General features: G+C 36.8%; 1 protein-coding gene across 1 annotated transcript; it reads right to left on the minus strand.

The window, feature by feature from the left end:
* Nucleotides 1–1,960: 1,960 nt before the first annotated feature.
* Nucleotides 1,961–11,284, minus strand: paip2b (poly(A) binding protein interacting protein 2B). The gene is made up of 4 exons (XM_077246538.1): nt 11,130–11,284; nt 9,815–9,972; nt 2,764–2,937; nt 1,961–2,665 (listed from the first exon to the last, which is right to left on the minus strand). The coding sequence occupies exons 1-4, from the start codon at nt 11,134–11,136 to the stop codon at nt 2,609–2,611; spliced, it is 396 nt and encodes a 131-aa protein (XP_077102653.1). The 5' UTR covers nt 11,137–11,284; the 3' UTR covers nt 1,961–2,608.
* Between the last annotated feature and the right edge of the window lie 967 nt (nt 11,285–12,251).

Consider the following 12,251-nt stretch of genomic DNA (forward strand, 5'->3'; position numbering starts at 1 on the left):
AACAACAAACAGCTAACCATGGCACACATTTTAGTTGAAAAGCCTTATAAAAAGTATATTTTTAGCCATGAGATAATAAAGGGTTAACCAAGATGTGTGCCATGGTTATCCAACTTTTTGATATTTATTTATACATTTATTAGACTGAACAGAGATGTAAATGTTGAGGAAATAAAAAAAACTTTCAAATGTATTATTCAGACAAATCGAGTTAATATGTTTGCAATTTGTTGGACTATGTTGAACTCTTGAACATGAACCTTTACTGTACTCCACCATAAGCACTCTCTACAGTTGGGCATCAAGTATAAATAAACATCAAAATAGGCTAGGTTTCATTATTTAAAATCATAAGCCCATATAGAACATAAAGAGAATTTAAAGCACAAAGCCGCTGTGCACATAAACAATTTTAGTAGGGTACAATCTCAACCAAACTAAACCATTTATTGAGCACATTTAAAAACAACACAAGTTGAACCAAACTGCTTTACAGTGTCCAAAGCAAATATCTGAACTATGTACATGCTGAGACTGGCACACAGACATAAACTCATAAAGCCTTACAGACACACAACATTATCTAATGTGTGTTAAAGTGAGCAATGGTCTAAAAACAGTTAGTCATTCATTCACATAAACGCATCTTTCACACTATTACTTAATGAAGGATCAAGTATGTAAATGCCATCATCCTCTCTGACATTCAATTGTTGCACCAGCAATTAAATGCCAGACTATTTGGATCACAGGTATTACCTACAGGAGTGTTTCCAGACTCTGATCAGCACTGCATACGGGCTGCTCATCTCTTGTTTCACACCACACTTCTACAGACCTTCACTCAAACTTACACTGTAAGGGCAACCTGGGCAAAATCTCTAATACAGGAAATACAAGACAGTTTTATGGTAAAACATCTGCTTGGATATATACACAAGTGTGGAAAGTCTCAGAACAGTACCTATATGAAAAAGTATCTTGATTTGAAAAAAAAAATCATGGTAATTGACTTTCATAGAAAATAGTTATGTCATCAGCAGAGTTGCATCAACAGAATATGATTTTCTTAAAGAATCAAGAAACCAGGGAAGTTGAGGGAACCGAGAAACTGGTACAGCACTCACAAATAAATGAAAAATCCATGAACCAAAAAAATCTGTAATGTTAATATGAAATATTCTTTGCTCTTAAGCACAAAATACAAAACCCTTGTTCCAAAAGGTGGAGCAGCTTTGCTATGACAGTGTTTGATTATGCAACATCTGACACATCTGTCTGAGTGCAGTTATACCTGGGTAATCCAAATACTGCTCTAAGCAAATACATACTAAATTAAAGAGTTTACACTGAAAAGATGCCTTCTGAGTGGCTTTGGACTAAAGTTTAGGCTTGCCAGTCGATGGAGTAACATGAGATTACAGACACTGGGAAAATCCCTAATTTCAATACAGTCAAAAAGAATCCTGCCAGAAACAAGAACAGCTACTGCAGATAATTTACAATAAACGGCATTGCATCGTTCAATTAAAAAAAACAATGTGATGTTAAATAATCATTAAATTATTATGGAATACATTTCGTAGCAGCATGCCTTTTAATGATTTAGTTCAATTTGCAGTGCAATAATAATTTAGCTCACAGACCGACACATTTAATAGCAATTTGCAGGCCCAAGACTCTGAATATCTCAAATAATCAACCCGGTTTGAATGAAACTAACATTTCACTGGTCTAACACTGCTTATCTACCATCTACCTGAAACCATTAAATATAACAAGGCTTTTGTTAAAGTTAAAACTGTAATATGCTCCTCTGGTATTCTTGACAGCATGTTAGTGAAAACAAAACAATGGTGCTATGATGCTACAGCATTTAATGAAATAAAACTTTGGGATGAGAACTGTCAAGACTGAGGTTGAGTTTACATTACATAGAAAAGCACGAACACAAAACATCTTCCAATATCATCAACCTGCTTGTTTTATTTGATTTTTTTCCATTTTTGTTAATGCATGTAGCACACTGTGACAGAACTTCAACGGAGGAAGGAAAAAAGAAACAGGAAAATGTTTCTGTGAAAATCCCTCAAAAGTTGTCAGCTGCCACCAGTTCTGTCCATCAAAGAATGGTCCACCTGTCAACAGTCCTTGTACTGTAAGGTTTCCTTTGTCCCAGCCCTTTCCCCTCCCATTCGTATGACACACACCTCCCCGCCAAACTTCCTTTTAAAGAAAATAAAAGAGAAGACAGGAAAAAAAGAAAATGGCAATGACACGGGGACAAACTGCTAGTCACTATCACGATAGTGGAACTCACACAACTGTTCCTCTGAGATTAATACAAAGATCTTCCAGGAGAACTAGTCACAATCTGCAGCGGTCCAATAGGAACATTACACGGAGCAACCCGCCCACGTTATACATGGAGACAGACGGAAATAAAAAGCTTATAGAAGAGCATCCAGCACCCCCTCCCCCCCACCCACAAGTCCCACCCCATCAAGCCCCACACAACCCCAGGAAGATTGAAGTATGTGTGAGGGTGACCCCTGGCCACCAGCGGTCACATAAAGTCTCTATAAAGGAGCCCCTAACTGGAGGGTCTCTAGTATTTCACTCCAGGAACAAACTCCTTGGCCTCTGGGTTCAAGCTGCTTTTGCGCTGAGAAAGAACAGAGATGAAGTACACATGAGTACAATATCACAAAAGTTGATTTGAGGTCTACAAAGTGGTTTCCTTTCAGGAAGGATGACACTTACTGCGATGTCTTCGGCGTTTCCGTCACTGACCGACAACCCGCTAAGCTGCTGTTGGATCTGCCCTACACCAGGAGGAAGGTCTCTGGCTGGAATGAACCAATCCTGATCCTCCTCCTCCAACATCTCCTGGAAACAGCGTTCAAGAAACTCCTGCTCCAAAAGTTCCTCTTCCACCTGCAGCAAGACGTCAGACCCATCAAAATGTATGAAATTGTAAGGAGCCCCTTTTCAAGTCATTACATTAATTCTAACTCGCTCTACAGTTAGATGAAGACAAACCCACTGCAAATGGATGTAAAAACAAATTGAATTGCAAATGTGAATACAAATCAGACTATACTATAATATCAGTCAGACAGTAAGGAGGGCTAGACCATCACATTCAAACATGTATGCTTTCAGTCAGTCCTTCCAGTCTCACAAAAAAAAAATCATAACGTATAGAATTAAACCCATTTTTAATAAAAGTTGTAACATTATTTTCACAAGGTTACAGATGTTGTGCGCGGTATGTCAGTGAGTGGTCTGTGTGAAAGAAAGCATACTTCTCACCTGCCATGGTCTGGGTGAAGCAATTAAGAAATATGAATGAATGACCAAATAAAAATATGACATGCCTGATAGTTCTTAAAGCTATTGAAGGCACTATATACTGCGAAAGAACTCAACTTGGCACTGACATACTGAATGTCAGATTGGCTGGGCATTTCTGTGCGTGCTTTTGCCGCTAGTCAGCATGTGAGTACCAAATTCTGTTCTCTTAGTAAAAACATTAATGAACCGAGTAAAATTATATTTGTTAAAAAAAAAATATTGTTCGGTTACAAAATTAAATGTTGTTGTCTGGGGTCCAATAGACCCCTATTTGCACTTGAATGGTCAAAAACACGCATAATGATTATGTCAAAATGTCCACCTTGGCGTTATGTCTTATGTGAACAAACATTATTGATGTTAAGTACAGACAGTGATGTCAGTATCGGATCCATGCATTACTGTAGGTCTTAACATTGCAGAAACTAATATACATGCTGATGACTGCGTTGCTAATGCTCAACAGGACAAAAACAGTACTTAAAAAACTTAACTCTCTGATGGTCTTCAAAAAAAAGTCACACTCGTGGTCTTCGGGGTCTATTGGACCCCAGACAACAACATTTAATTTTGTAACCGAACAATTTTTTTTTTTAACAAATATAATTTTACTCTGTTCATTAATGTTTTTACTCAACATTTGTGCAGTTTTTGTAGAATTTATGATTTTAAAAAAATTCTATAAATAAATAAATATTTAATTAAATAGGATTTTTACAAAAAAACAGCATTTTATGTTAAATAAACTTTATAAAAGACCCAGATTTCTAACTTTCATTCCTGGGGATACCATGGATAATTGTACAAGGTTTAATGTAAGCTTTTTGCCCATTTTTTGGAAAATACAGGTTAAAATTTGTAATAAATCACTTTAACCACTAGATGGCTATAGAGCTCCATTATATGCTATATGCTATTTGCTATTTGAATAACAGAAAGATATAGTTTCTAAAGTTGGATTCATATCTAAATATTATAAAATAACAATTATAACAAAAATAAAATAATTTGTCAAAAGTTTGCATTTTTTGTACTGAAAAAACACAGCACACACACAAAAACAACAACAACAGTGAAGTGCCAAACCTGCAGACAGGGTTGGAGCAAACACAGGGTGTGTTTGTGTACATTTTATTTTTATGTGTACAGTGTCACCAATTTATTTTTGAGGTGGTTGTTCATTTTGTATGATTTTATTTGACAAATTATAAGACCTTTTATAGCCTTACAAATGTATTTCTGTGTGTGTGTGTTTGTGTGTCTGCGTGTGTGTGTGTGTGTGTGCGCGCACATTTTCAATGCGTCTAAGTGTTACCAATTTATTTTTCTGGTGGTTCTGCATTTTAGATTATTTTATTTTACAAATGATAAGAGAACAGTTTTTATAGTCTGTATGTATTCCTGTATAAATGTATTCCTCTTTAGTGTGTTTGTGTGTGTGTGCGCCTGTGGTGAGCATGATAATTTTGGATTGTGGATGTCTTTTGCATTGTTGGAAGTGTGCCACTTTATTTCTGTCATTTCTGTCTATGTGTTCTACGTTGTTTCTGATTTTGATGATGTTATTTTGTCTGTTTTGATTGCGGGGTCCAATAGACCCCGAAGACCACGAGTGTGACTATTTTTGTCACGCCAACATAAAAACAGATATCATAAAAAAAAAAAAAAATTTGTTGTAGATCTAGAAAGTGTTGAGAGCCGTAGAAAGTTTCAAACCATTTGGACAAAGAGAACATTTTTTTTAATTTGAGCAAAAGTCATTTGGGGTCCAATAGACCCCTGAGACCATCATAGTACTGTTTGTATCCGTATCTCTATGCTGTACTTGCTTGTCCTATTGTCATTGGTTTCTTTGTTATTTTATGACTGATTGTTTATATTATATCTTGAGAACTTGTTACTAGCATTGGCCAGTGTTGTGCCTGAACGTGTTCATTGAACGATATTTAATGAACTCGTTCATATTTTGGGCAAACGTGAACTGAACCTACTGTATTACTGCCTAGTGAACGTTACTGTGTGTGAACTCGTTCATTCTGGTGTCTGTGAACGGCACGCTCTCTCAGTTTAACTTCGTTCAATAGAGTGCCAGATTTCTATAGAGCCATCCAGGCGAAAACCCGGCTAAAACACAGGCCTTAATATGTAGAGGGTGACACAGGAGTGGATTTTCAAACCTCTCCCGTCTCACTCCCACAAAAAAAATCCGGTGCCGTCCCAATCCCTTGATACATATTGATATTGTTTCCCATCCCGCGGGATTCCCGAAAAAATGTCAGCCTCTAGTGTGGAGCACGTCATTCACTTTACCAGCCACACCATAGCAAACAGGAGAGCATAAAGAGACGGGGCAAATAGAATTTAGTTCAAAATTTAAATATAGAGTTTATTTATAGAAACTGTATATTTGTGTATAAAGTTGGGTATCAGTTTTATTACGATTCCCGGTCCCGCCCACTCCCGCTGATATTTTTTCCTTTCCCGTCCTAATCCCGTGATACATAGTGATTTTGCTTCCCATCCCGCGGGATTCCCGAAAAAATGTCAGCCTCTAATATGTAGCGGGAAAAACACCCAATCTGGCAACACCAGCCACCAGTGTCACCGCCGCATGCGTCATCAAAACAAAAAGCAGCAAGGAGGCGTCGTATGATCATTTAAACGAGTTTTATGACAAGGTCGGTGAGGATGGGAAAAATCTTACATTTCTGTGCAAACTTTGCCCGCCGATAAAATAATTGCTGTCTGTGGTTCTATATGGGCTGTGGCAATAATTTTGAAAAATAGCTTGCATGCAGTAGCTTGAAATAAAGAAAGTAATAGCTTTTTTCCGCAACATATGGAAAAAAAGAACTATGAACTAGTTCTAAATTTTAAAGTATGAACTATGAACTGAACTAGTTCATTTTAAAATTTGTGAACTGAACTTTGAACTAGTTCATGTAGAAAGTGAACTTTCCCAACACCGGTATTGGCGAGTATTTGTTTTGATGTGGTTTGCTCATAAGATTGGTCATATTGCCCACACTAAGTGATTGGTATTAAAGCTAGATATTACACCACTCGACTATCCTATATAAAATTATTTCAGATTTGTGAAAAATGGGTAAGGCTGTGCAACACAATCAATGTCCCCCTTTCCAAGTCTGAAAAGATTGTAGTAAAGGTTAAAATGTATTATTTGGTAAGAGACCAAAATAAACAAGAGTTATGCATTTTGTTTGTCCTTTGTGTCTTGTATGATTATTGGGCATCTAACATAATAAACAATGTCCTGGTTTCACAGATAGGGCTTAAAATAAGCCAAGATTAGTCATCACTTTAATAAAGACATGATTTAAGTAGCTTTTTTTTAAACGCGTCTTAGAAAGAAACATTAGTGGGAAAGCAATTGCACTGACATATTTAAAGATATGTCAATGCAAGTTGCTTTTAGTTAAAACAGCTCAAAAATGCATTGTAGTTAAGGGCTAGGCTTAAGCCTTGTCTGAGAAATCGGAGGAATACAATAAATGTGGTATCCTAATTATAAAAAACAATTTTTTCACAAATTTCTGGAAGTCATCATCACAAATATCACATATCAAATATCAAAAATCCTGGTGGGTCTGTTCAGTGTCTCAGTGCTAATTCAGATTCTTTTGTGTTTATACTTACAAATAATTAGTGGTTTGTGTTACAACAAAATGCTTAGATCATAGATACTGTTTTCTCAATGAAGCCGTTTTTGAGCTTGTGACTGATAAAGTTATCTAATTTTGGATCTACTGCATCTGACCTCAAGCACTGCAAAAATAATTTCTCTGCCAGTTACTGCAATATTGTCGAGTATGAGTTTTGCGTAAATGCAGAGAAATGTAATTAAAATCAATAACTACTAAACCGTGGTTTTTAACCATTCAAAACAAATGATTACATTTAAATGAATAGACTCCCTAGTAATATATTTATGCTCTCCGTTTGACTTTGAACAGACCTTTTTTCATTGCCTAGAGTATTGTTAATATTATTATTGCTGCTGTTATGAAAATAAATTGTCAATAAACAGCATGTGAGAAAACAAAAAATGTATTCTTTTTAAAATAAACTTTAATAAAAATGTGTATATGCATTTAAATAAAATCTATTATAATAAATTTACTAAAGGACAAAGAAAACCTATCTTGGCAAATGCTGTAAACTATATGGGGATCCCTTACACATTACTATAATCTTGGTTACAATTAACAAGAGCCCAAATTATTAAATTTAGTTGCTATTTATTTTTAGATGCACACAAGACAGGTTTTGCGATCAACTTCTAAATCTAATTAAAGTTAATTTTCTACTCCAATTGATTTTTGAAATATAATCATTTGCATAGTAGCTGTCATAAATTTATTTTAACATACATTAAATCATGAAGTAGTTACTAACAGGTTAAGTAAATGATAATGAACAGGCCAATATAGTGCATATAAGAAATGCTTCTCTCTAGAGTTCATTCCTCTAGCGAACTAACCTGCTGTCAAAACAATGTCTAAATGTAATGCTATGTGAGATATTATACTCATACGGATTATTTACTTCTTTCCGCAGTTGAAACTCTGGTTGAGAGGTAAACATATCGAGTGATCGTCTCTTCTGCAGTGCATCACCCTACTGGATTGGAGTGTGGGTCACCTGTGACAATGTATTAGTCTTGCGACTGCATGGAGCGAAATGTAACGTCCGTTCCGTACGGTTCGGGACAAATATATGTACAGTTTAGAGATGCACCAATTACAATTTTCTAGGCCGATTCCGAATTCTCATTGAGTTTGACCTGCCGATAACGATTTTAGCCGATTTCATGTTTTCTAACCACTTTACAGAACACACAAATATTTATTTTCTCTCTTTTCTTTAATAGAACATTTTCACTAAAAAAATAGAACTATATAAATTACTCATGGTGTGGGAAATTCACACACATCTAAAGTGCAGTGTTATGGAAGAACCATTTCCTTCTTTTCACATCCAATATCCAACTAAAAAAATGTGTTCATTTCAAAAATAAAATTTATTTTCTTTTCTGACATAGCCTACTCCAGTTCTTGTTAAAACACACCAGACATTTTGGGCACTTTTTGTGTGAAATCATTTATTTTGTCCATCAAAAGTGTGCTTTCAATTTAATTGAGTGTGAGCAGCGCAACAAAAATAGACTGCGCCGCTGCTCACGCGACGCTCCTGCACAACACTCACGCGCTGCTCCTGCTCCCAGTGTGAATGGACTCATTGATTAACATGCACGCCGAAAAAAATACGCGCTGCTCACGCTAGCGGTGTGAAACGGCCGTAATTGTGTGCACGTATGATGGTGATGTTGCGGGATGTTAATCATGCGGCGCCAGAGTGCATTTGACCGGCATAAAATCGGCATACGTCAGACTGACCGGCCGGTCGCCGGTCATGGCCGATCACGTGAAAATCGGCCAATTCCGGTAACCAGCCGATCAAACGGTGCATCTCTAGTACAGTTATACCCCTACTGTATATACATTGCACATCTCATTTCTCAGAGAGTCTAAAACCGGCTCGTTAGAAGATTCAGTCTCTCTAAACCCCATCTTACCACCAGCCAACGATGGTCTGATTCGTCAGACATTGGTGAATCGGAAATTTCCCACTTCTGAAGTTGTGATTACGAGCTCACCGCATTTCTGCTTTGTTGTCGGAAAGAACAGGAATCATGGAGCACACCAGGTTAATTCTTGCCTATTTTTTGTTAAAATCTTATTTAACGGATAGTTCACCCAAAAATTTAAATGTTGTCATTATTTACTCATCCTCATTTTGTTCCAAACCTGTATAAGTTTCTTTCTTCTGTTGAACACAAAAGAATCACCACACAGTAGCCATGGAGTTCTATAGTATTTGTTTCCCCTACTATGGAAGTCAATGACTACCGTCAACTGTCTGGTTGTGTTTTTTTGTGTTCAGCAGAAGAAATAAACTCAAAGGTTTGGAACAAATAGAGGGAAAGTGTAAAAAAATTTTTTTGGGTGACCTATCCCGTTTAAAGCCAAAAATGATGTTTAGAGTCCCATTCATTGACAACCATACACACATTCACTGTGCTATCTAAATAGTTTGCAGACAATTATGGAATTTCAGTCAAATACAGGCTATTTTTTTGTGTAAAACATAAAATACCTTTCAAATGATTATTCATTTATGTAAATATGCACTTTAATAACAAGTTGATGTAGCTGTTGAGTAAAAAACTAATTTAGAATAGCAGTCACAGAGGCAATCGTTCTCACCTCTGACATGTATAAAGTTTTAGGCACCCCCAACTCAGAAACTTGATATCAAAATTATCCCAGAGCTTCCCAGTGATAAATATGACTTGAGAGGGTGTTCATGTCCATTTTTTTAACTAGGAAATTTGAATTTACAGTAATTCCAGTAAGAGTAGCAGGTTCACACTGACCTGTCTGTTGTACTCTTCCTCGTTCTCCATCCACATGTACTCTGCAAAGGGGTTGGCATCCCCCTCCTTGTGTCCATTCACAACATTCTCATCCTTCCCTTGCCCGCTGCCACCTCCTGGTGTCTTTGCTACCTCTGGACTGTTAATATCAGCAGGTTCTGAGGGTGTGAAATGCAATATTAATACTCAACCAAGAATATAGTACCCCACCACACACACAAACATACCAAAAGTGATGCCAATGAACATAAGAGATTTTGGGACACTGGATACAACTAGTACAGCTAGCATACATAAGTAAAACCGCAATCATTATGGTGCACGTGCTAAATTAATTATTCAACGAGTATATAAACCATAATGCATACGCAAATGTAATTTTAAATGATTGTTATCACAAGAAGGATTCGTCCCTGTGTTTGGATATTATTCTCTCGCGCACAAGCACGAAACTTGCTACCAACTGAAGACGTTCTATACTACAATATGAAGGCACAATTACGTATTTGAGCTTTTCTAATACCTTCGACGAGACATAGTGCAAACTCACATGGTTTAAACATTATGTAACTATCTGTTACTATCCATCATAGTGTTGCATAAATGAGACAAAGAGGAGGTCAGTCGACACCATCTTTCTCCACATGGATTTGATTCATTGTAACGTGAGGCCTGGCTAAGGCTCCAGGGATAACTATCTACAGTATATAAACCATTATAAAAGTCTACAATTAAAATAACTCCCTTTTGCTGAAGACATTTCCCGCCTTCACATAATAAAAGTTAAACACTTGTTCTAACTTCACGTTTGGCGAGCGTATACTATACTGTGAAGCTAACGTTATGCGTGTTAGCTCGAGCCACGAGCAAACCATATCAACAGCGGTCTTTCCGTGTGAAAATAAAACATGTTGCCTGGCCCCAAAGAGTAACGTATAATTGCTATTTTGCTTCTATCGAATCAAAAACTGATTCTAGTTGTGTTAAATAGTTTTAAAGGCTTCTGTGTAGAAAGTTAAGAAACACGACGGATGCATGTGTGTTAGCCACACGACTGCATCACACACACACATTACTAGGCCTCCATGCACACGGCGCTTAACACAAACTCTGCCAAGTGAGCATACATGGGCTTAATTTGCTTTATACTGCATGTTAAATGTGCTATTTACTTATATTTGGCTACTCTACGCATTCAGCGATGGCTACCATTTCACAAAACAAAGAGAGAGAGAGAGAGTAGCATACCGCATTTATAAAGTCAAAAGATTAAACATTGCTCCTTTCAAAGATTTGAGCTGTTAAGAGGACTCACCCGGCATTGTAACGCTTCTGTCCCTCTAACTATCACCAAGTAAGTCGACTAAAAGAGGTAATTTTCCTGTTTGCAGCGACACCGTTACCTGGCTAGATTTCAAGCCTACGTCAGAGTGCTCATGTGGGCCTTTCACACAAACATGTCGCGGGCGCCTCCTGTTGGTCATCATCGGTATCTCTAAAACTCAGCGGCCACAGGCTGTAACATCTGATTATTGGATTGCTGCAGGTCCTGCGAGATAGGTCTAACTGCAGAACCGCAGAACCATACGTCATAGCAGTGTGAGGACGACAGCGCGAGCCTAACAGTCTGATGCCGGAAGTGGGCGCGGCGAGGCATTGCGCTACTTTCGTGTTTTGGAACATTTTAAAGTTTAAAACAACGTTATTAAAAAAACTTTTTTGAATTATGTTCTGTCCTATTAACAAAAGACAATATAGCCTACTAGTACTATTAACAAATGTTAATCGGTTTTTAAAAGTTAAAAATATACTTTATCCATTTGCTTTGTTGAGTCAAAGCAAATGGATAAATGAAGATAAATTATTTTTTTATGGCTAAATCATGCAGAAAACCATCTAATTCCAAAGGGACTAGGCCTACCTTGAAATGCAATGTAAGTCACTTTGGATAAAAGCGTCTGCCAAATGCATTAATGTAGAGTAGTATCTATTGCCACTGTATATTAAAAAATAACTCCAGATGTTCATACCTCCATGAACAACAGCCTTTTTAAAGTGGATTTTAATGTGATTATTCAATTTGTCCCGTCTTGTCGGTTTAAAAATACTGCTTTCACAAAAAGGGCAGTGAGTATTTCTGCAGCATGTTGTGCATTGCTCCAAAGTTGCTGAACCTCTCTGAATCGTTATTTGCTTCTATAGGTGAAATAAAATACAATTAATGCAATTCTCATGGTGAGAAAATTTAACAAATGCTGTAAAATAGCCTACAACGCCAACAACAAATTAAATCACAAATCATGAATATGTAAACTAACAAAGTGATACAATCCAACTGTAAAATAACAATACATGATCAAGTGCCTTCGTCACAGTTCTCACTTAGTCAAATTTATTAAAAAAAAATTATTAAAGCACTTTTTACAATACAGATTGT

Source organism: Siphateles boraxobius, unplaced genomic scaffold (assembly GCF_051911475.1).
Source record: "Siphateles boraxobius isolate OS27281-9 unplaced genomic scaffold, OSU_SipBor_1 29, whole genome shotgun sequence".
Lineage (NCBI taxonomy): Eukaryota > Metazoa > Chordata > Actinopteri > Cypriniformes > Leuciscidae > Siphateles > Siphateles boraxobius.

What these genes read in the sequence shown, in the direction of transcription:
- paip2b (XM_077246538.1), bottom strand. An exon ending in AGGAAGAGTACAACAGACAG is followed by an intron (nt 2,938 to 9,814) that starts GTCAGTGTGAAC and finishes GTCTTGCTGCAG; the next exon opens with GTGGAAGAGGAACTTTTGGA. An exon ending in GAAACGCCGAAGACATCGCA is followed by an intron (nt 2,666 to 2,763) that starts GTAAGTGTCATC and finishes GTTCTTTCTCAG; the next exon opens with CGCAAAAGCAGCTTGAACCC.